Here is a 24,769-nt window from a genome sequence, read left to right as displayed (position 1 = left end):
CCCGTATGCTGTTAATCACTCGGTGAACGACCCCCGCGTGCCGTCTCGATTCTTGACGGAAGCAGCGTTGGCGGGCTGACCTGCTATAAAAGTGGACGGCGGCGTGAGCCAATGTCAGCGTACATTCGGTGCTGCTCTGTCAATGACGTGTTTCTAAGTTTTTCATTGCACGTGAGTCGGCTGACAAAAAGAACAAGCAAACTGCATGTGTTTTTATAACACAGTATAAAACTGGCTAAAACATCTGATGAACTCAACAGTTGGGATTTAACATTAATTTAATTAATTCCAATCATATTGTGTTTGAAGAAAACGATTTTAACCTATTGATTGATGACTGTGATTAGATTTAATGACAACGAGTGGCATACAACATGCGTCATTATTCAACTGATTGCGTTTTCTAAACCTGAACCTATTGAAGACTGACTGGATGGTCTTGACGCCAGTCTGGCTAAAATGGACAAATCTGTTGTACAGATTATGTTCGTTGTAATAATAGGTAAGTCTATTTCATATGTAATTACAATGATAACAGCATATTCAAGTTAAAAACTTAATGCTATGAGTTAGTTAACGTATTTCATCGATAATTTCTTTAAAACACAACATTTAAAAAAAATATTTGTAAATTTGCTACTTCTTGTTTTAAATAACGCCAGCAGCCCCACTTTCACGTCGTCTCTTGTTTTTTTTTAAACGTGCTACGTTTACTGAGCGCTTTGATCGGTACAAAACCACGAAAATTATGTTTTACGTCTGACTTTTTGTGATCACATAGTGAGTGTAAATGTGCGTATTTTCTATATGAAGTTTATTTCGTTCGGGGGGAGGTAGACATTTTTCGGGGAGGGGGGGGGGCTGAGCCTCATGAAGAGATGCCTGGAAGAAACTATGAGGGAGACTGGTCTAATGCTGGTTTTTATGTGCGATTTACTTATTTACTTGTATAAATACAGCGGGAGTGAGCTCCCCTAAACTTTCTTGTATATTCTAATCGGGCTATACACGTATAGAAGTTTGTGACAAAACCGCTCGTTTTTCGAGAAAACACATGCAGGAGAAAAGTTCTTATATGCTTTATGAGAACATAATATAACATTTATCAAATTATGGAGGCTTTTGAGACAATTTTAAAAAAAGAGTAAAATAACCCCCCCCCCCCCCCCCCCCTCCTTTCATCACACATCGCTCAAAAGTTGGTAGAAATCTATGTACGGGAACAAATACTTTCGTTCACCTAACTGAAAAGGTACGCAAGTAATTGGTATTTTACACACAGACCGACACACACATAAGATTGCAAAACTAAGTTTTTCAGACTCAGGAAGTTGTTAAATGTTGACTTTCGTCATTCGAATTCGAATACTTCATCTATACTGCGTATACAAGAAAGTAAAGCAACGTTACCAGGCAAGGATTAATTATAACAAAAATCACACCGGATGGTTCCGAGAGAGTTTCTTTTGATTGACATAACTAAATGATCAGTAAGTTCAGTAGCACTGGTGATCAAGCCATTCTTGGCTTCAGAATGTAAGGCTTTATAACTAGCATAAACGTTAAGGTAAAGTTCAGAACCATGAATAATAAGTATACAAACATGAATTTTACTTCATCTGCATCATTAACGGTTACAAAGCTGTATTGTACTTTTACTGATTTTCTAAAAACGCAACAAGATAACTTTATCTTATATTCTCGGTACATCCGCTTGATCTAAGTTGATATGCACTGGGTTGATTACACTTGTTGAAAACTATGTACTTCATGGACCATGTAGGTATTAAATCACACATTTCTGGCACATTTCACAAAATGTAATTTTTTCCGTATGTAAGTTGTCAGAATTCGCTGTATTTATCTGGTCAGGAGCTGACCTATACGCTAATCCTTCACGTAAAGTTTAAAATGTCATGACTGTCGCATGCATAGTGAAGATAACATAGATTCACACATTTCACATCTGTGCTGGTTGCTTATTTGCGTAAAGAAAATTATAGCCAACATAAAATAATTTATCGATAACTTTAAATTATTCTACAGAGGAAAACATTTACAATATTCACATTTAAATGTCACGTTCGTCTTTAGCACGAAATGATATCCGGCCACTTAAATGAACAGAGTAACTAGATACCCTTGCCACACATTTAAATTACAGCCTAAGATGTTCAGCCTCGTCCCCACGTTTGTAAGCTGCGTCGAATCGTTTTATTTTTAACCATATTCTGGCGCAATACTGAACTCTGATTTTTATTTAATGGTAATTACAATTCAATTTACAAATAAGACCGTCATTAATTGTAAAGCAAAAATGTCAGTATTCCCATATAGACCGGAACATATTAGTATGAACAGAAGATTTGAGGTTACAATATAAGTATAGCACCGGGTCTGCAGCATACACTTACTGTAGGGTCGGAGAGCTGGGGGCTACGGGGTGGATTAGACATGACAGTACAAACAAACAAACAAACAAACAAACAAAGAAACAAAGAAACAAACAAACAAAAAGAACACAGTAGGTCTGGTGTCACCTGGTGACGTAACAAAAGGCGGCACCTTCAAACAACAACACATAAAGATCAGAGACAGACATAACTTCTCACTTAAAAAACCGTCTCATTGAAAACAAACGAATAGGTGGCACGGTACAGAACCTCCCCGAGAATACAGTCCAATTTAAACCCTCTTTCACCGATATTTATGAATATTGACTTTGTAGCATCTGTAGCCATGAACATGGCTCCATAGGCTAACAGACTATAGGAAATCCAAACACAAAGCCTGGACAACAAAATGAGAAGAAGAAGATGTTGCCCATGTATTAGGTCCCCTCTCCCCATACAGCCGATAAACCCAATGCATCAGATGTATCGCAGGGGCTCCACTTAGCAACTTAGTAATCAATTTCACTCGGATGTTAAACCAACTACACAAAGCTGTCATCCCAAGCACCCCTATTTCTGCCGGTGTCTAGCCTACCTGTTTAAAGTTGTCATCGGTTAAATTTGACTTTTCGACTTGGTGCCACTCTTCATGGTGATGAACTCAGCTCTAACCAGTAACTGATTTAGCTGGATGATATTTTGCGTTTAGACTTTGTGTCACCTCACAAAACGGTAACACCCCCGTGCTGTCTGTAAATGGTGGTGTAGACTCGTATAGAGAACAACTGTCTAAAATAATTAAAAGCAAGCTTAACCTAGGTCTAAACTAAGACAATAATTAATCATAATTATGTGCCGCCTATTTTTAATGACATCTTGGTATCTAAATAAAGTCTAACGACCACGACTAGACAGACAAAAAAAGCTATGGAAATAAAATACATACAGACGCCATAGCCTGCTAGTGTTAGTGCACGTGACACTAATATCACGTGATGAAGGTCAGGTTTTCACTGCCAGTATGGTAGAAGTTTAAAAAACATCTCCTATAACTTGAGCTGTTGTTACTGGAGCATTAGGACCAAAAATAGCAGCCATCAGTGCTAGTCACGGGGGAAAAATTCACTGGCACGCAACCTGTGTCGAATAGAGCAATTATGTTTCATTTCACCTCAAGATTCAGGGAAATAAATAAAACAAAAAATACTACGGTCTAACTAAAAAGTCTTGACAAGCTCCATGTACAAAATGTACTGATGTTTACGAGTTTGGGATAAGTTATATTTTTAGCTTTATCTCTAATTTAAAGGACAGCATACAAAACTCTTAAATATTTTACAGTGTATAACACTGGTACCGTATAAAGAGTAGGCCCTGCTTTGGTAGCTAAAATGTGACTTGTGGTGAAACGGACAGGGACGCAGAGATCTGGAGAAGATTGTTAACAACACTTAAATGGAAGCAACAGAATGAGGTTACAGACGAGGAACAATTTATATTCTGATCTTTTAATGACCGAATTTTTCAACTGCACCAAACGTAAATTTGACTCTAATGAACCCGGCTGTTAAGCGCCTGTATTACAGTCAAAATTTCAAATATAAATTTTGGGGTTATTTCTGTATATTCGGCTTAAGATCGTGTAAATTATCTAAATAAAAATCAAAGAACAACCGAAGATTGGCAGCTGCATAAAAATATTGCATGTCAAAGACACTGATGGAATTATTGGCTGATGCAAGGGGCGTCACTGGCTTACAAGTAATAACATGTGAGATGAGTTTGTAGAGCTTCATAAAGTTTGATTAGGGTAGAGCTTTATTAATTCCTCTTTATTTCTGCTGCATATCTTGTTTGATCTCAGAAAAGCAGACACACGTTTCTGGTCTATGAGAGATGAACAGTTTATCTGATTTCCTTTCTTGGCACTGTTAACCACCCTAGGAGTTTCAATAGAACGTTCAGATAAAAATTTTTGTCCCTATAAAGCTATTAGGTAAGGATATTTATTTACACGAGACAAACTGTGTTATGAAAAAAGGTACCCAGTACATTGCTAATTCTACCTGTACAGATAACAACGCTTGTTTTTACTTGTTGCTTGTTCTACCTGTACATACAACCACGGTCAAGTTTACCTGTATGTTGCTAAGGTGAATGCTTGTTGACTGGGAAACAGTTGTCTTGTCTATTAAATAACATTCAAACTACTGCAACAACTTCAGCTAACAAGACAGGGTCTAGTTGCCAATTTAATATAGTAACCGTCTCCTCAGTTTCTCTTTGTTACCCAAGAGTTTGCAGATTTTTATTTATTTGCTGACATTTAGCGAGATCAACAAAAGTAGAGATTTGAAAAAAAAAAAACAGTTCTTGGTTTATCTAAATAACTGTCGTTTTCCTTAAAGTAGTTAAAGATCTCTTAAAATCTTGTATCTTATTATTTGTTGACCTTGCGTAGGAAGCATTTCAGTAACTAGCTTATCTACTTGGGTGTCCCCACAGAATTACATCTTGTAACATAACGCCCACGCTCGTCATATTTTTCTTTTCTTTATGGCAAAATACTTTATTTTTAGGTCTGCCTAACATCTTTAGTACGAGCTGTTGACTCAATTCGACCAATGCTTTAGTCGTCCGAGGAGTGTTAAAAACAATAACATAACCTTTGACCAAATTTTATAACTATATCACATTACTCTAGTGAGACAATAGAATATATCTGAATTTTGGCATCATGATCACACACATATAACGAGTTATAATAAATATAAAGTATAAAGGGGCTTACCATAACTCGAAATAATTGAATATAACATATTTTACACCCTATATGTATATATATATATATATATATATATATATATATATATATATATATATATATATATATATATATATATATATATATATATATTTATCCATACAATCCTTTGCCAAGGTAAAGTTGTTCTGGATAGAGACAGTTTTTGTCCCTATTTTCCCTACACCGATTGTCCTCGACTAATTTTTTCCCTATCTTCCCTACACCGATTGTCCTAGACAGATATTGTCCCTAACTTCCCTACACCGATTGTTCTAGACAGATATTGTCCCTAACTTCCCTTCACCGATTGTCCTAGACAGATATTGTCCCTAACGTGCCTACACCGATTGTCCTAGACAGATATTGTCCCTAACTTCCCTACACCGATTGTCCTAGACAGATATTGTCCCTAACTTCCCTTCACCGATTGTCCTAGACAGATATTGTCCCTAACGTGCCTACACCGATTGTCCTAGACAGATATTGTCCCTAACTTCCCTACACCGATTGTCCTAGACAGATATTGTCCCTAACTTCCCTACACCGATTGTCCTAGACAGATATTGTCCCTAACTTCCCTACACCGATTGTCCTAGACAGATATTGTCCCTAACTTCCCTACACGATTGTCCTAGACAGATTATGCCCCGAGTTCCCTAAATGGACAGAGCATGTCTGATGTAATGATAGTATATATTAGTATTACTTAGCACTTTAGTTGTTTACGACGGGTCGACAAACCCGTGGCTCGTGAGCCACATGCATTTTTTTAATGAATATCTGCAGCAGTTTTCATTAAAAGAAGAATGAAAAACAACTGTGTCACTACAGTTTATATGTAAAGTCAGTTCCACAAATTTTATTTTTAGAGAAAATATATGAAATGTCTCTCATAAAAGGTGCGGCTCCAGAGTTATGAGAAAAAAAACCCAACAGTCTTTTGTAACCAAATGTTCATCAATTTTACCAGTTATTTGTCTGTCATCTGGGTTTGGTATATGCGCAAACAGAACATTATAAAACGAAAAGCATTTTCCCCCTTGTGTATGCAATGTTCTGTAATTTGTTTTCCGTTGAGTATTTTTGTCTGGCAAAGTATAGATTGATCAACAATTTATTAAAGTCACATTTTCAGACGTCATAGTCATAGGGCAGAAAGAGCATTTGTTATACGGTCTGGTCAGGTCTGTGGTTAGTAAAGGGCACGAGCATATTCTGTCTTATATTTTTGTTGTCTTTTTGTCGCTCGGATATTTTGGAAATAAAAATTAGAAAAAGACCTGACTGGCCTAATCTTTTTTTTGTCTTTGCCGCAAGATTTTCAATAATTTTTTTTTATTACATCTGATTTAAAGAAAATATTTTTAACTAATCTTTTTTTTTTTATTTAAAAAAAAAATTCTGTTAAATGTCGGGTCATTCGAATAATGTGCATTTATGTAATACTTGAGAACTCGTATATGAAACTAACAACATGAATACAAAAAGATAACATTTTAAAGTAGATTATTATTGATACATGCTTCTAGGCTTGAAGTATACAACAGAAATCAAGAAACAAATTACATTGCATTACCCTCCATAAAGCAATATTTAGCACAAACATTTTTTTTTAGATAGAAACGTTCCTAACTGTTTAGTCCAGGAGGGGAATATTTAAGTCCGGGTGCCGAAGAGACAATCGGTTACTTCACATTGTGCCCGGATATGTTCCTAGTAAATGATGCCATTTCTTCTTTAACACCGCGTTGTGTTTGGTTTACCTACACAATCTCAAAGATCTTTGCTGAGTTTTTTCTCTGGCTAGTATTGGTTTTCTAAGAGGTTAGTATCACGTCTAATAGCTTGTCAAGGTCACTAATATGAAATACAGGCTCAGTTGAACTAAACGGTGTGTCGAAATAGAACTCTAAAAACGGATTGTTGTAAATAAGTGACCTTTTTGTATTTTGACGACGGGTTCATAAAATAAGTACGCCTTAGTCTTAGAGTCATTCTGAAAACTCAGTTTTAAAATGTTATAAATTTAGTATTCTGAGTGTACAAGGATCTTGTTGAGCAGATAGTCCTCTAAGTTATACATTTAGACAGCGTATCAACTGTTTGTATACTGCTAGATGAGGTAAATAAAACATCACCACACTGTTTACAATCTCTTATACAGTGACTACTGTTTTGTTGATTATGAATAACCACCCTATTTTCACAAACTAGAGAACACCCCCCCCCCCCAGGCACCAATTTAGTAGCAGTTTTATTTCTATTTTTAATTAAAACCGTCTCCATTAAGAAAACTGTTAAGAGTACACACTTGTAGCTACAACAGGCTTCCCATTACCCGAAATGTATCTTCAAGAGAATTGTTCTAAAAGTCTATATTGTATATATGCCTATATAAATTCTTGCAACCACAATAAAATCTAGCGCAGTTGAGTCGGTCGTGGCAACAACGTAATTAGTTTTCCCCTACACTCCACGGAACAAAGCAATTAAAAGCACAACACTCAGGTTAACCGCTACAACAACAATTAGACATCCGTGGCTTTTATTCAGCAACAGCTGCTAATATGCGCTGTTCGTTAGTGCTCTTTCTTCAAACAAAGACCCCTCTATTTAGACCAGAGACTAGAAACGTTTTTCATTGTACCGTCCCCTTTGCATAAAACAAAGTAACTAAATTAACGAACACTGTAGAATGAAGTTAAGACATTGGAAACATTTCAGTAAAAAAGGATTATCCTGGTATGATGCTGTCATCTAAAAATAATTCTGTTATATTTTTGTCAACATCAGGATGTTCTTATCACAATACGATTGGCTATTTGCAGTCTGCATTGTCTTCGTCCTCCAGTAACTAGAAGCTAATGACTCTAACGGTATACCAAATATGAACGGATTGTAAACAAAGCTTGAAACCCCATCCAAGTTGTGGCAATTTATCAAATAGCGAGCCTCTCTGGCGCCCACAGTGAACTATCCATCTCGCACCTAAGCATTAAGCCAAAGGCCATCTAAGCGAAGTCTTTCGACGTCTTCTCAGGTTTTTACTTTTGATTCGCTGACCTGCCTACCCCGACCTTTATACATTACCTTGACCAGATCCTTTCCTGCACCAGTATCAATTTAAAAAGGTCTGTTTGTGCCGATTGAAAGCCGAAACATAGAAAAAAGTTTTCTGCTTTTAAAAAGGCGCTCTTCTGAATATTTTAAGGTTATGTTTGTGGGGTTGTAGAAGTCGTACGAAAACAAAAATCCTATTCTGCGTTATTTGTGAAGCTCTGTAGGCCTACAATATTGATGTCGATGATAATGAAGAAAAAACAAATATTTAAAACTTGGGGGTGGGGGGTGGGGGGAGGGGGGCGGTGCCAATACAAATATACAGTACGAGCCGATCATACGCCGCTATTTAGTTGTTTTTTCTATTTTTCTAATTTGTGAATTCGACACTACCAACGCTGCCACTGAAAATATTTCTTTAAAACACTATAAGTAGCTCGTTAAGGACGATAAGCCCCCCCCCCCCTTCCCCCCACCTCCGTTAAAGTAAACTCCACTTAGTTACCCCCCCCCCCCTACGTTTAAATTAGTTTCAAAGTAAATTATCTGCCCCTAATAGTCGTCACTAAACCCGGCTCTGTTTGTAAACATTTAGAGTGAACCACAGCTCACCAGACCATGTAAGGGTGGGGGTGGTAGGGAGCGCGTTTACAGCTTGTTTTCTAGCGTCTCCCAGAAGAGAATTATATATATAGATTTTTGTCACTATTTGTTATTTTAACCCTGTTTTAATCATCATCATTTTTGTGCCCCCCCCCCCCCCCCGTGGTTCATAGAGAAGCAATGACACCTCTCCATCGTACTCAGTTTTGGGCTATTTCTCCACCAAGTTGGATCCACGACATTCCGGCTGCTTCCGCTTCAATAACAACTGACCTTTTTCAAGTTTGTTTTGACCTGCTAACTTTCCTATTTTCTTGGAGATTCCCATCTAGTGTATGTCTGGTAATGTTGCTAGTTGATTTACGCAAGGTGTGATAGAGTGGTAATCGGCGTGAGTATATATTGTTTACACTAATGTAGATTCTGAGTAAACAATATTTCATTTCCTATTTAAGGCTATACATTTCTTTCTTTAAGTATAAGGGCATTTAATTAAGATATGAATCTTGAAAATCCCAAGGTCCACTTATTTATTCATCGTATTGATTAGGCTGATTAGAGGATAAATTTGTAACAGTCGTTTATTGCTATCTCTAATAATAATAACACTAAAATAAAAATGATAGTAGCCGAAGTACCTATAGCCTACAGATATAAACGTTATGAGCCTTTTTCAAATACTTAAGTGAGTTGCAAGGAAATTATATTTCTAAAACTTTTTAACATCAAAATAATGTATCAAAAGAACTGTAGCACCGAGTCTGAGCCCCTCCATCTCCCAGTGTTTCCCGGTAACATGTTTGTACCTGGTGAATGTAACCAAAACTATTTTATCAAAGGGAGCCTTCAACAACGGCGCGCAGCTTGCCGACAGCTAGTCTAAAACAGGTAGGCCACACTTTTTAGATATGGTATTTACAATCATTTACTTTAGTCATCGCCCTTGACACACAAGCGCTCAAAAGTAAAGGATGGGATAGACATGTGAGTTTAATTTAAAAACAAAAAAAGTTCTAGCTTCTATTAGATATCTTTAAATTCAGCACTGGCGGGGATACAACACCACACAGAAGAGCAGTAAGGGGAGACATGTCCACGCTGCCACCATTAGAGCAAAGTTACAGGCATGTCATTTGAATGAAACCAGGATAATTGAATTAGAAATGGAAAATAATAGATCAGGCAGAAACTGGAGGTGGGGGGGGGGGGGTAATTTTAAAATCTCAAACAAAACATTTTTTAAAATAACATAAGAGTGCATTTCCGTTTGAATTTTAGACAGTGTTATGTTGAAATAAAAGACTTGCATCAATTTTTAATTTAATTCTACATATAGGTAGACTGATAATTCGTCCCTGCACAGCATACGAATTTAGCGTGGTGTTTTTGATTCTTGACAAATGGGAAATTATTTAGTCTTTTACGCTGTAACAAATCTACTACACTTTAACTTTTGGTTTTTAAATTGTTTCGTTTACTTTTCACCAAACACAAAATAGCGAATAGACATTGAATGCTACCCTCACAAGTATTGAGAACAAGTTCATTAAGGACCAAAAAAATTAAAAGATTTTACGTATTTTATTTATTATACAAGCATATCTTTTTGCAGCCACCAACTTTACATTGATGTAAATGAACGTTATTCCACACGTGCATATAGACGTATTAGTTTCTTTGGCTGTTGTGATCTCACGCCCGACGTTTTATCATTAACAAGCTACAGAAATAGACGGCGAGATTGGGAGCTAATGACATACAACATGCTATTCCACTTGAATTATTTCCTTTAAAACGGGTTTGCCTAGAGGGTAAACGGAAAAGTGTAAAAAAAATGAAAACTAACAAGTTCGATTCAATGTTGCTGACAGGTTGGCGGAGACGAAAATAATTATTTAATTAAAGCCTTTAAAAAAGATCCACTAATTATTAATACACAGTGTCGTCAAATTCTCTTTTAATAATAAATAGAGGGGCGAATTTAATCGGTGTACTAGGATTACACCAATAATAAAATATCGTGTTATAAGATGATTCGAAGATTAATTAACTGGTAATCTAAGGCTAACGTGAACATGATATTACAGGCTAGGCTTACAGTGTAGTGTTAGAAGATTCGCTACTCCAGGGAAAACTCTTCCATTAAATACAGCCAGTGAAAAGGGAGGTAACATTTACGTTCAGTCCACTGCCACATACTAAATTGTGTTTGCAAAATGTCTGCTCGGCTATTTTTAGCTTCTGTTCCCCATCCAGCCCAAGACAAGACAAGCTGGGAGATTATCTTCAGCTAATATGATTGTATATAACGGTCGAAAGTTCAGTATTTATACTTTATTACACAACAGACAAATTTTGTTGACGTAATTGTTAGCTAATCAACATACACCCAACAACAGATGTAGCGCTGCTGGGCCTACTAGCGGGGTCTAATCACGCTAATTGGCTCGCGCTGAACCCATTAACTCACCTCGTGACATCGTCATTACATTCTATTTAGACTACAATAGTCTACTTTTAGGGATTCATGTACGACAGTTAGATTAAGGAGCTATAAAAAGTTTCAAAATGACAAATAGATGACGATGTAAACATAGTTTGTAAATGATGACTGGGTGATGTAAACAAAATTAATAAACAATGACTTCATGGCGATGTGAACAAAGTTTGTAAATGATGACTTGACCATAATGGAACCGCAGTTTATATATGATTAATGTATGATAATTTAAGTAGATAATACTGTAAACTGTAAGCACACTTCATAGATGATGACTGGATAAATGATTTGCTTTAGCTCTATGTTACTTTTGTTTACAGTCAAGTTTAAAAATGAGTTTATCACGTTGACTTGAGGGGGGAAAAATCATTTGATCTTCATTTCTGGTATAAAAAAAAACAATTTTCCTGTCCGTCTAGTAAGTTAACGTGGTGAATTATTTTTCCAATCGATGCTGGTTGTGAATAGAATTCTTATTGTGTGTGCATGAGTGGGGAGGGGGTTGAGGGGGTGTATTGGATCAAATAACATCGATTGCTTGGTGAGTCGTCCTTGAGGTAAGGCGAGCAGCAGTCTATAAACTTGTTGCAACATCGACCTATTTTTATCTTTTTACATAACGTTTGTTACAATCTGGTTTATTTATAGTTAATTAATATTGCAAAACATCAGATTAGGTTGCAGTTTCGTAATCAATTTTAAACAGCATTTAATCCTGAGATTAAAAAAAAAGTGAGGTACTTAGGCCAACGTATGGAAGATATATAAACACTGGAAGTAGAACAAAATATTAATATTATACACGTTGTAGGAAGATCAGTAAGGTTCAATTATTATTAAAATTGCGTGCGGTGTTATTGAAATAAGTGAGGTTATAAAGATGTGTTTGTTGTAGGAGTTTACTCAAGATTGGACCAATTTGATGCTTTTAGTATTTTCGGTAATTAAACAATTTCTTTTTTAAAATCCCATTTTTTTTAAAATTAAAAATGTAAATAAACATTGAACGCAAAAAAAAAAAATAAAAAAATAAAAAATAAAAAAAAATAAAATAAAATAAAAATGTCCAGTTTTACTGCTTCGGAATTTTTTCAAACATTGAAATTATTAAGATATTAAATTGCTAATTTTTTAGGCTTTCTTTTTTAAAGAAAATTTTTACGGTCGGTATGAAGGCAACATTGACAAAACAAGTTGTTTTTTTAATCCGTGTCAAAAACAATGACCAGTCCTTTCATCAAATTTGGTGGTGTCCACTGAGTTATTAAATTAGATTTTAAAAAGTATCTTGACACAATAAATCAACCACTAATACAACACACAGCTTTATTGTTGTATTATTAGAAAAAACATGTCAGTCACGAATTATTTACACACGTTTTTAAATGGTTTTTTTTATTTAGGCGAAACTATGGTACATTATTACCTTCATTTTAATCAAGGGTAAGACCCGAAAGGTTGTCTCATGTGGTCTTATATTTTGTTTTAATACGTCATTAGAACTACATTTTTAAAGGATTTAATTGACCAAAGACAAGAGCTGCTCCCACCAACGGGCTACGTCTAGAGTAGAAGAACAAACAAGGTCGACTTACTTACTGAGTTCTGCTAGGTATGTGAGGGAGACTTATGTCGACTCTAGTTAGATACTGTACCAATACGTAATTGTCTAGTGTGACAGAAGTAGGAGCAGTGGGAGGACCATGTATCAAATTCCTCACGCGACATTTTGTTTTCATTCAATTTATTTATCATTCGAGTTTTTTATCAAAGTTTGCGTGACTTATTTGTAACCGTGCACTGTAAAGTCGATTTTTTTTTAAAGTTTAAAGAGAAAAGATGTTTTTTTTATTTTAAAAAAAGTAGTAGTGTTAGATATTATGCACAAGTTTCAATCAATGCTCCCCCCCCCTAAGAAATGCCTTAAACAAACTCTGGTCGACTTGAGCGGCACTGTACATAACCTGGTTCAAATATTATATAATCTTGGATAACTTTTTAATGAGAACGTGTGGATGAGGAAAGCTGCTGCAAACTCTAGACACATTTTTTTTTAATGGAGCGAAGTTAAAAGTGGAAGCAGACAGTGTTTGAAAGATTCCAATATCCCATCATTTAAGGTATGTTCCTGTTTGGTTGTTTGAAATCCTATGAAGCTTCTATTTCTGGCGTTTATAGTTTTGTACTTGTAAAACTTAAACCGATAATTAAATAGACCAAAGTTGCGGAATGACGTACTCTAGTGGCTGATTTATTGCTTGTTTCAACAAGAAGCCCACCGGGTACGTGTCGCTTACCATTCGCCTGGGGAACATGTAAGGACTCAGAACAGAGTCAAGTGTTTGTTTTCATCTTGTATAAATAGTTATCCGAACTTATACTTGATTTCACGGATTCCAGCGTGCATGCTTAATCTTACTTTCCTTAGAATGTTATTAAAAATCTGCTTCTTTCTCATACAACAATGTTTGTAGCTTGTAAAAGATTTTGATCATTATAAACATCTTAACAATGATCTTCCTTGTAAAGTAGCATAGTTTTTTTCTGTTCCGAAAACTTTTTTACTCAACACAAGAAAAACATCCTTGTTAAAGAAGAAAAAAGCAATCCCGTGGTACGGCTTCAATGGTGTTTTCAATGCCAATGTAAGACCCAATTAAGTTAAAATACGTTTCAATGTGCTCAGACATGTAGGAATTCTATGTAACACATTTTTAGCGCTATTTTTATTTTGATAAATAGAGGCCTGAACTAGATGAAAATGGAGGTTAAAGACTGTTTCAATAATTATGTTATTATGGTGGTTGATAGCAGTCGCTTTCTTTTATTTTCATTCAATGATTTATCTACAGTGTAGCTGAATCTACTTTAAAAAAATAAGATGCCTGAAAGAAACTCGGCGCCCAATAAATTCCACAAGTAGGAAAGTAACTTAGTAAGTAGTAAAGTTCCATTTCAAGCCTGACGGTCTATATGGCAAGTGAAGTAGAGTTCACTTGTTTCTGTGACCTCGGCATAGGAAAGCATACTATTTCAAGCTTTTACTTAGTTCACAACGTCCATTTGTTTGTGGATTTGTGGCAAATAGTGTCACTTAATTTTGACCCACTTCTACTGCAGTGAATCTGTTTCACCTTTCCAGATATTTTCTTTTTCGATGACATTGCATGAATATCAGTTTTTTTTATTTAGTTAGAGAGACAATTAAATTTAAAAATTACCATATTCAAATTTAAAAGGGGAGATAACAATATAAAATTTTGAAAATACTAACTAGCGGTCGCTTTATCGGAGGGCCGTCGTCAATTCATTGTTGGGTTTGAACGAAGTAGGGGCAGTTAACTATCGTTTAGAGATCACAAGCTACTGATCGGGTTTTACCGCAAATATATTTAGTCTTAGCTGTAATGTCAACTTCGTTTCGAATGAATGAATAAAAAATAGAAAATAAAATAAGTAAAAAAAACCTTTATAATAACAAGCTTTAAAATGCACCGAAAATAAGAAAATAAAAGAATCTTTCTTTCTTTAATAAAAGCAATTGTCACTGATTACATATTTTAACGACCAATGCTTTTATTTAAGAAAGTAAACCATGCTAATTTGGATTTTAAAAACACAAGCAATTGTAACACTGCATCAGTGCGGATGTGGTGTAATGATCACCCACTGAGGTGTAGTTTTTTTAAGGGCTGGCCCTAAGAGATAACCAGAGGCGTATCCAGGTTTTCGTTGTAAGGGGAGCGGAAATAGCAAAAAAGGCGCCGAATTTGTAATATTTTCTTTATATATATATATATATATATATATATATATATATATATATATATATATATATATATATATATATATATATAAGCTGTATGTTATTGCTTCGATGTGATGTAAAATAAATTTAAATTAGCACTCTGAGAAATAAAAAAAAAATTAACAAAATGTAGGCCGATAAAACAAAAAATACGGTATCACTCTAATATATATATATATATATATATATATATATATATATATATATATATATATATATATATATATAAACACACTACAACCAAAAACAATGAACGCGGCATAATCTGTTTCGTAATTCTTGTAAAAAAATTACATAATTCTTGGGACATCTATTAAGACTAGCGAAAATGGGAAATAATCAATATCTTAATATAAATATGTATATATCTACACATGTTATTATAAATATCAAAACAAATCAATAATTACTTTAGAATCTAATAAAGTAGCTTAACACTATTCGTTTTTACAAAAATATTTTGTCTACAATCAGAATTAAATATATTGTCATTATAAATGCTAAAGTATTACAGTATAATGAAAGTTTTTTAAATCAGAGAAGGTATAAAAGCTAGCTTTTCAATAGAGAAATAAAACGTTCGGAATTATATCCTACATATAACTAATATATCGGTCTTACATATCAGATTATGCACTTTTTAATTAGCTACTGACTTTATGTGTTCTTTAAAGAATTTTTCAACATAATGAGAAGGTATGGGCAAGATCACTGTATTGCTCACATACCTTTTACTGGTAATTGAAAAAAAAAAGCAATAATCACAGAGATTTACCTTTCAAATGTGCCGACCAAAGATAATTTTTTAACAAATATCAATGTTTAAAACTTTGAGTTTAAAAAGCTTCCAAAAAGGCGCCACTTTGCTAAAAATTGCCAAAGGGGGAGCGGCCGCTCCCCCTGCTCCCCCCCTGCGTACGCTACTGGAGATAACACAATCAACGACGCTTCTTGCTTACGGATCCTTATTTATTTCACACACCGCATTGCACAGAATAGTATAATTGCAAGTGCAAGTATAAGTACAAGTACTAAAACAAGTCCTATGACAAATCCAATGACAAGTTCATATAGCCCTAAAACAAATGTGAACAAACAATAGATTACATATTTTAATACACAACCACGTGTAGCCTATAAGATAAATACACGGGTGCCGAGTCGCACCAAACTAGCAGCCTCGTCATAAAATAATGCAGTAGAAGGTAAAGGCCAGTATAACAATACTGCTAACAAGAATTATAAATATAATTTACTTCTCCTATCTAGTCCGCATCTTGCGGCACCAGTAGGATAATAAAAAACAAGTAATGTAAAATGTAATACCTTCGTTAGGTCTATATACAACTAAGTTAATCTACGCCCATGTCAGCAACTGTCCTGGTCACCCGCAGCCTGGGGTATGAATGCCATCGACACAGTCACAACTACCCAGAGGTCACATGACATGAGAAATACGGGGAAACATTGCTCACCGTGGACCATAAAAAATAACTTCAACAGTTGCGGTCCCACAGGGGCCGCAACCAAATAAAGCATAAATCATCTCCCCTAGCTGGTACCCCATGTATTACACAATATTCAAAATTGATATTTCGCCATACAGACAGAAATTTAAAGTTAATATAAAGACCAGCTTTAGTTGATACCATTGCAAATCCTAAGCAACGCAGGGTGCCCTTCCTAGTAAATAAAAACTAACCAGGAAATCGGAAAAAAAAATTGAGCGTATCGATTGGAACTTCAGCTGCTTAGAGACACAGGAAGACCACAATGTGTTTAGAGATGTCAAACATCTCGGTAGTTTTTCTGCTTAGGAACACAACTTTCGGATTAAGTACCACATTTCTTGACGGGGCAAATGTTTACAGCGTCCAAGGTGATGGGGAGTTCTTGGCAGACACACGTATGTATCTAGTGAACGTTTACCAAAAGATGTGAATAAAGGAAAGATTAAATCATTAAACTAACCTGTACATCTTATTAATCTGGCCTCTACTTTTTTTTAAAAGTTCAACGGTATTGTTAACTGTCATTGGCGGTTGTTGACAATCATTTTATGAACAATGAAACATTTCGTTGAGGATGTTTGCGTTAAAAATGTTGCCTTGATAACTGTCTTAAAAAAAACGTATAGCCAGATAACGCATTTAATACGGTTTTGTCTTAACTAGTTACGAATTCTTGTCGCATTTATTATTTTAGTGTAACAATTTGTTTAATTCAAGTCTAAAAACACCACCCTTGTAAATCAAGTAAGGAAGCCCATAAAAATAAATATAAAAATGAAACATAACAGTACTTGCTGAAATGGGAACAAAGTCCTCTATTCAGTATCTATAAATATAATTCTCTTCATGGGGACCATGCGAGACACCACCAAGTAAACGCACACCATTACTCCTCCGCTCTTTTACCATATAGCTAACACCCCCCCCCCCCCCCCATAATTCTGGTGATCTAAGGTTCACCCCGAATGTTTACAATCGTGGAGCCGGGTCGGATTAGTAACGGTTATTAGGGGCAGATAATTTAGCTTTTAAACGATTTGAAACTAATGAAAGGTAAGCAGTTCTGCTTGATCTTTTGATTGTCGTCCGTAAATTGTCGCCACGGACTGCTGCTCTCACGGTGGCGAGTTGGGGGGTGGAAAGGAGGGTAGTGTCGAATTCACTAACTATGAAGTACTGAACAGTAGAAAATAAAACAAATAGTGGCGTATGATACGCCGCGGGTCAGCTCGTATCATAATATTAACGAGGCAATAACGTTCTTACAAGCAGTGGAGATAAAATCTAGAAAACGACTTTATTTTAGGAACACCTAGTACACAATTTTCAGAAAACAGATAGTTCAATGAGAAAAGATATAAATATGTTTATAAAGGATAAATATATCTGAATATTAACAAATTTTATAGTTTATTGAATGATATACCTTTCTCAAAATAAAATGGTTTCTTGTGATCAAATGTAGTTTTCTGCAAACATTTACATTGAATAACAAAAATCCAGGGAAGGTAAATACGCTATTTGCAAGCAATATTAGAATGTAACGATTGGATAGTCAAAAACAATAATCTAATTTAAATAATAATGTTTTTGTTTTCATTTAACATGCATGCGCAGGTGGTAATACGACGCAAACATGAAACATATTCTCAAATTTTAATGAATCATACCTGTAATGAGAGTAGAGGTGTATCGAAATAGGATCATAGTGACGCACTAGTTAAATAAATACATATAAAAATGTATTGATGACAGGTTGTAAAATATATTTTTAAGTTTAGAAAGGGAAGGTTATTAAAAACATTGCTTTTAATATTCTTGCAAAATAATAATAATAACATAACAATAGGTTATAAAAATAATGACGTAAAATGTGCATTTAAAAATCCCTTTTAAAATTATTAGTTTTACAATAATAGCTCTTCCATTGTTACAAGCTTTAGCTTGCTTCCTCGTCATGTCTGTCGTCGTAGATCGAAACGGGCGAGCGAAATTTCGGGCACTTTTAACAGACCAATGTCAGCATGAAGATGCAATCTGACATCAAATTTGGCTTAATTGGATGACTAATTAATTTTTTATGAATTAATTACGATTTTCTGAAATTATTAGTAGTATGGTGTCTGTCTTCCTCGTTGTGTAATAATACACAACATTTTAAAAAACTATAAAGAAAAGCGTGGGTCTCTTCCTAAACATTAGTAAAGGTTATCCAATAGATAATAAAGAGCCCCAACGCTTTTTAATAGTTATTTTAAATAGTGGTGTACTATTATAAAGAAAAGCATTTATTTTCTCCTTTTAGTGCATTATTACATAAAAGTTTGTGCAAAAATCGAAATCGAGGTGTTCACAAATCTCGACTTATGTGCGTGCGTGTGTGTGTGTGTGTCTGTGTGTGTGTTAAGTCTCACCCTCCTATACATTTTCCCCAACTCTATGTGTTAATTATCTTCACTGCCAGAACTCGACACTTCACACAAATACAAAGCCCACTTGCCACAAGCTTTCAGTTATCTGGGTTTCCATCTTCTGACACACGCTCTTATCTACTTGCCATTTTTAGCTAGATCTATCATCTTTAGCTAACCTTGTCGTTTGTTTTAATCTATTTCTACGCATTTCGTTAGCGGCTTGTCTTTGGTGAGAGATCTTAGGTTTGTGTGCTCACATTTCTTACAAAACGTCTTGACATAACTATAACGATATATAGGCCTCGAACAAAAGGATATTGGTATTTGACCAATAATTAGCCAAACACTTGAAGCCAAGTGGTTATAGGTTCGACTAGCTATTGAGCAGTCATTGAGTATAAATTCTAGTTAACAAAATATAAAAAGTCTTATATGAAAAGATTTAAAAAAACAACAACGTTATTTGGGAAAATTTCAAACTTTTAAAAACAACTTTGGAGGTTCGCGGCAATCAACAAAGTGAGACAACTATGCCGTGACGGCATATATATTTATTCTTTACTTGTGAACCGGTCATTACATATATATTTATTCTTTACATCTGAACCGGTCATTACAATACTATATTGTTTTATCAGGTATTCAACAAATGATTTTGTGCTGCAAAGTGCCAAAAGGCTGTGATAGGATACTCCAACAAAAGATTATAACTGACCAACAAAAAGATAAAATGAAAGTCTGCAGGTGAGTGAAATCAATCAGTGACACATAGTACATGTTTAAATATTACTTTAAAACTGTTTTCGGCAACCAATGCAGGACTTAAAAATGCTTTAATGAAAAGCTTAATGGGTCTCTACTCGAAGGTGTAAAAATATGTTACGGAGAAAAAAAAATCATAAGCAAAATATACGTACAGCTACACCAGTATTCATATTACTTAGCAGTAACGTGCGAAGGTAGGGGGTGGGGTAGGAGCAGGCGAGCAGTTTCTCCCCCTACGGACATTTTAATGATGGTGGCACCTTTTTAGGATATTAATTGAATAACATTTAAAACACGTTACAATACCAATTTTAAACAAAACAACAACAGCAAACAGACTGAAACTATTTATTTAAAACTGTCATGTTATGAAGCCTAAATATCTTGTATATGACTCGTTGCGAGGATGCAACTTGGCCTACATCTTGGCGCCTTGCTGAGCGCGAGGCATGAGCGAGGAGCTTACTGTCACAAAGTCACTTTAACATCTGTGCATCTGCTGTTATCTTCATGCATGCTTGACATGGACCGTCAACCATTCACATATCAATTCGCAACTCAATTCACCTATCAATCTTTTATACGGGAGGTCTATTTAAGTTATAACATCAGTCTAGATGCACAGGGTAATTGTTTACGTGAAGTGCACTGTAGGCGATCATTTTACTTATCTCTAATATTTCAAGAATAGCAGGAAGGGGATATATATATATATATATATATATATATATATATATATATATATATATATATATATATATATATATATATATATATATATATATATATATATATATATATATATATATATAATGCCTTTTTTTTCAAACGCCGCTCCCTCGAACCGGGAAACCTGCGTACGCCTCTGTTAGTATCAAGGTAGAAATCAAATTACGACTATTTAAATGTGTATTTACAGTATTGTTATATTAAAACGTTTTGTCTCCCCTGCGACAGAAGCCTATAACTGACTGTTTTTTTTTTTCGAACATGTGTAAGCGAAAGATTACAAACAGACGCACTGCTTTACTATCCAAGCTCAATTATACCAATAAAAAAACCTTGACAGTCTCAGTTTAAAAAAAAATGTTTCATGTATTAACAGCTTAAAAAAGAAGACAATACAGAAGACAGAATTAATTAGTTTCAGAATGAGATCGACATACAAAAAATTAAATTAAAACATACAGCGTAAAAAAAAACCATGATGAATTAAATTTATTTTTTGCTTAAATTTTCTAAAAATAGCCTATCAGCTTTTCGCTATGTTTTATTTCTGCTTTAAGGAATTGTGCTAGAAATTCCAAAATCACAGATTGCATAAAAACTGCCAGTGACAGTACGGCCCCAAACGCATATACACACAAAAGATCCTGATGTCACCCTCCCCCATAACTAGTGAGCCCCATTTAATTAGGGCTCCAGTAAAGGGATTTAAGCTAACGGTGTACATCATCCTTAAAGCTACCAGCTAAAAGTTCTCAAGCAACTAGACCCCCATAGATTTAACCATACTAACTATTCGGGTTTCTTTCTATTCGAGACCATAAACACGACAGCATCTCCATTGATCAATATACGGCCACATTAAAGTTCACAAGTATCTTCAGCGGTTTCACACCTAACGGCACATTCCAACTAAACCTGTTTGCGATGACTTGTAATAGTAGTAAGGAGTTGTTATGATACTTAACCGACAGTTAAACATGTGAATAAACTGACGTCAGTTCTAATAGTTCTAGGCCCTTTATTTCCTTTATTTTCCCTAGACTCCCTTTATTTTCCTTAACTAGTGACTTGGTGGTCAGCTTTGTATGACCTTACAAGACAAGTCCAACCAACGACCTCGAGACATTTTAGCTCATCAATGCTAACAATAAATGCGTTTTACATAAATCGGAAAACTTGTTCAAAACTTAATAGTTAATTATTTTAATGTCAAAGGAATATTGTCAGAGTAGAGACATGCAGTGGAGAAGCGTGAAATTTGCATGTGAAAAACTTGTTAAGGAGCGTTATGGTTATAGTGTTTATATTAAGATTGAAAGGAAATAGGTTGCTGTTAGGGGTGTTTAGGTGGCTTAGTGCAGATGGAAAGGGGGTTGTATAGTAATACTTGGGTACTTTTTAGTGTGCACAATACAACAGGTGTACAGCCAGATTGTTTCAGGCGATGTGTTTTCGGTTTGTCGGCCTAGCCGCATGCTATGGTGATTAGATCAGTGATCCTTTGCTTAGGACTACCAAAGTCAAGGTCATTCCGTAGGGGATGGGAACGGACGCTTATTGTCGGGGGAAGGGAAATTATGCCCTACTATTTTGACCGAGCTGTTTTGTCACAGGAATGCCGTTAGTGTTTCTATGTCTGCTAATCTTTGGGCCGCCGTGAAGTTAACGTAAAAGAAATAAAATACCACCACGGGCCAGGGGAAACAAATACTTTTGCCCAGTTAACAACCAACGAGTAGACAACCACTTTGGCAGCTAAAAGAAAGGTATTGGTTTAAATTGCCTCAACACTACTGACTTAAACCAAAAGCAGCAAAGATCAATGAAAACTAAAATAATTTAATATAGGCCCCTAGTGGGTTTTTTTCAATAACATGGTGTACGTTTGCATGCTATATTGAACATCGCAGTCGTACCCACATTTTTTTTTACCTTTTGTTTTACACCAAACAAAAACAACTGATGGTCGGGAAAGCAATGTGTTATAATTGCAAAGACACAATCACGTACAGCATTTTTAGAAACGGTAAAATATAACCCATATTTACCGTTTGAAGTCAGTTAAGTATTTATACCCCACTGTATAAGTGATATGTATAGCAATTTTTTTTTCACAACAGATTGTTGCCAAAACAACTGAAGTGCATCGGGAGAATGTCGGGCAATTGCTGGGAACTTATGTCTCCAGAGACCAGCATGGAGGAGTACATTCAAAAATTAAACAACTTCTGTAATTAACACTTTATTCCTCTTTTGTTTTATCACACAATAGAGACCTTAGTACTTTCACTAAATCCAGATCTGTAATTATATCGAACCGTTAGAACATCGTTTTACATGCATATGTGAAGGTATTGAGATATATAAAATGATGGCTAGATTTAAAAGAACGCCCCGATATTACAGCTAGACATTAAGCCGCCAACACTGCGCGTGTTTGTTTCTTCTCGTACCGTCGCTCAAACAGTACAAGTACAGGCCATCACCGTGTCTCACCGCGTGAGGTCTGGACGTCGCTCATCAGACGATGTAACATTTCTCTGGGTGTAAATTAAAGTTTTTTTGTTTTAAAATCAGATTCAAAGAAGAAATGTTTGTAAAAGTCAAACAGGTTTGGGTTTAAAATGAAAACAGACGAAATTTAAGTATGCCAATTATCTTTTTAAATGCCATTTTAAAAAATGCATAGTCATGATAATTAATCGTGTGTGTGTTTAGTACGTGTCGTGCATGCAGCTCCAAAACATAGGTGTGTAGTACGTGCATGTAGCTCGCACACAAAGGTGTGTGTGGTACGTGTCGTGCATGCAGCTCGCACACAAAGGTGTGTAGTACGTGTCGTGCATGCAGCTCCAACACAGAGGTGTGTGTAGTACGTGTCGTGCATGCAGCTCAAACACAGGTGTGTAGTACGTGTCGAGCATGCAGCTCGCACACAAAGGTGTGTAGTACGTGTCGTGCATGCAGATCCAACACAGAGGTGTGTGTAGTACGTGTCGTGCATGCAGCTCAAACACAGGTGTGTAGTACGTGTCGAGCATGCAGCTCGCACACAAAGGTGTGTAGTACGTGTCGTGCATGCAGCTCCAACACAAAGGTGTGTGTAGTACGTGCATGCAGCTCCAACACAAAGGTGTGTAGTACGTGTCGTGCATGCAGCTCCAACACAAAGGTGTGTGTAGTACGTGTCGTGCATGCAGCTCGCACACAAAGGTGTGTGTAGTACGTGTCGTGCATGTAGCTCGCACACAAAGGTGTGTGTAGTACGTGTCGTGCATGCAGCTCCAACACAGAGGTGTGTGAATGAAAAATGTATTTAGTAGATTCATTTAGCCTACTGATGTTTACAGTAATTGAGAACTGTTGCTATACTTTATTCAGACAATAAATATTCCTTTTACAGGTGGTGAAGTTGACAACAGGCAAGGATCTGAGCTTCACAACACTGCTGTAGTGCCTCACACATTAATACATGACTCTCTTGTTGTACTGACGATATCTACGGTTTTTTACTGCTTGCTCTAGCAAGTAAACTACTCAACTACTTGGCTCAATCTATTCAAGAGAAGTTTATACACACACAAAACTGTTGCCAGCGCATAGTCAGAAAAAACAACGAATGCATATTTAACATTATACTTCAAACTTGTTTTTTCATGACATGTGGAAATATGAAAACATATTTCAATGTCACTAGAGGGTCAATTTCATTACTTTGACCATTTTTGAGAAGATGTAGATTTTCATAAAGGTAACTAGATCAGAAAAAAGACTATTTTGATGTACTAGTAAATATACATGCATATATATATATATATATATATATATATATATATATATATATATATATATATATATATATATATATATATATATATATATATATATATAGTTCTTATGATAGATGTAGTAAAGTGTAGTAAAGTACCTATAAAAGATGCAACAAAGTACCCACTGGTATTATTCAGCCATCTAGTAACTAAACTTGTGCTCATCATATTTCTTTCTTTCTTCTGAACGTGCCAAAAAGAAATTACTTCCCCATCTTCAACACACCGCTATTCTCTGCTCCTAAGTTATACATTTGAGGTTAATGTTTGATGAGATTAGTTACAATGTACGTCCATCAAAGCGTATTCAGTCCCTTTAAACACCAGTTTCACTTACACGATTTAACCAA

The 24,769-nt window shown here is 35.4% G+C and overlaps 1 protein-coding gene across 1 annotated transcript; it reads left to right on the top strand.

Annotated features, from left to right (window-relative positions):
• Positions 1 to 137: 137 nt before the first annotated feature.
• On the top strand, positions 138 to 24,251 carry LOC131937462 (uncharacterized). Its single transcript, XM_059294918.1, has 4 exons — positions 138 to 502; positions 19,734 to 19,839; positions 22,710 to 22,819; positions 23,993 to 24,251. Exons 1-4 carry the CDS (start codon positions 460 to 462, stop codon positions 24,112 to 24,114), a joined length of 381 nt encoding a protein of 126 aa, XP_059150901.1. The 5' UTR covers positions 138 to 459; the 3' UTR covers positions 24,115 to 24,251.
• The last annotated feature ends 518 nt before the right edge of the window (positions 24,252 to 24,769 follow it).

Source organism: Physella acuta, unplaced genomic scaffold (genome assembly GCF_028476545.2).
Source record: "Physella acuta isolate Inbredline_101_S28 unplaced genomic scaffold, ASM2847654v3 ptg000210l, whole genome shotgun sequence".
NCBI classification, from domain to species: Eukaryota; Metazoa; Mollusca; class Gastropoda; family Physidae; genus Physella; species Physella acuta.
The sequence above is the reverse complement of the archived record's forward strand: the minus strand, read 5'-3'. Positions and strand labels throughout refer to the sequence as shown.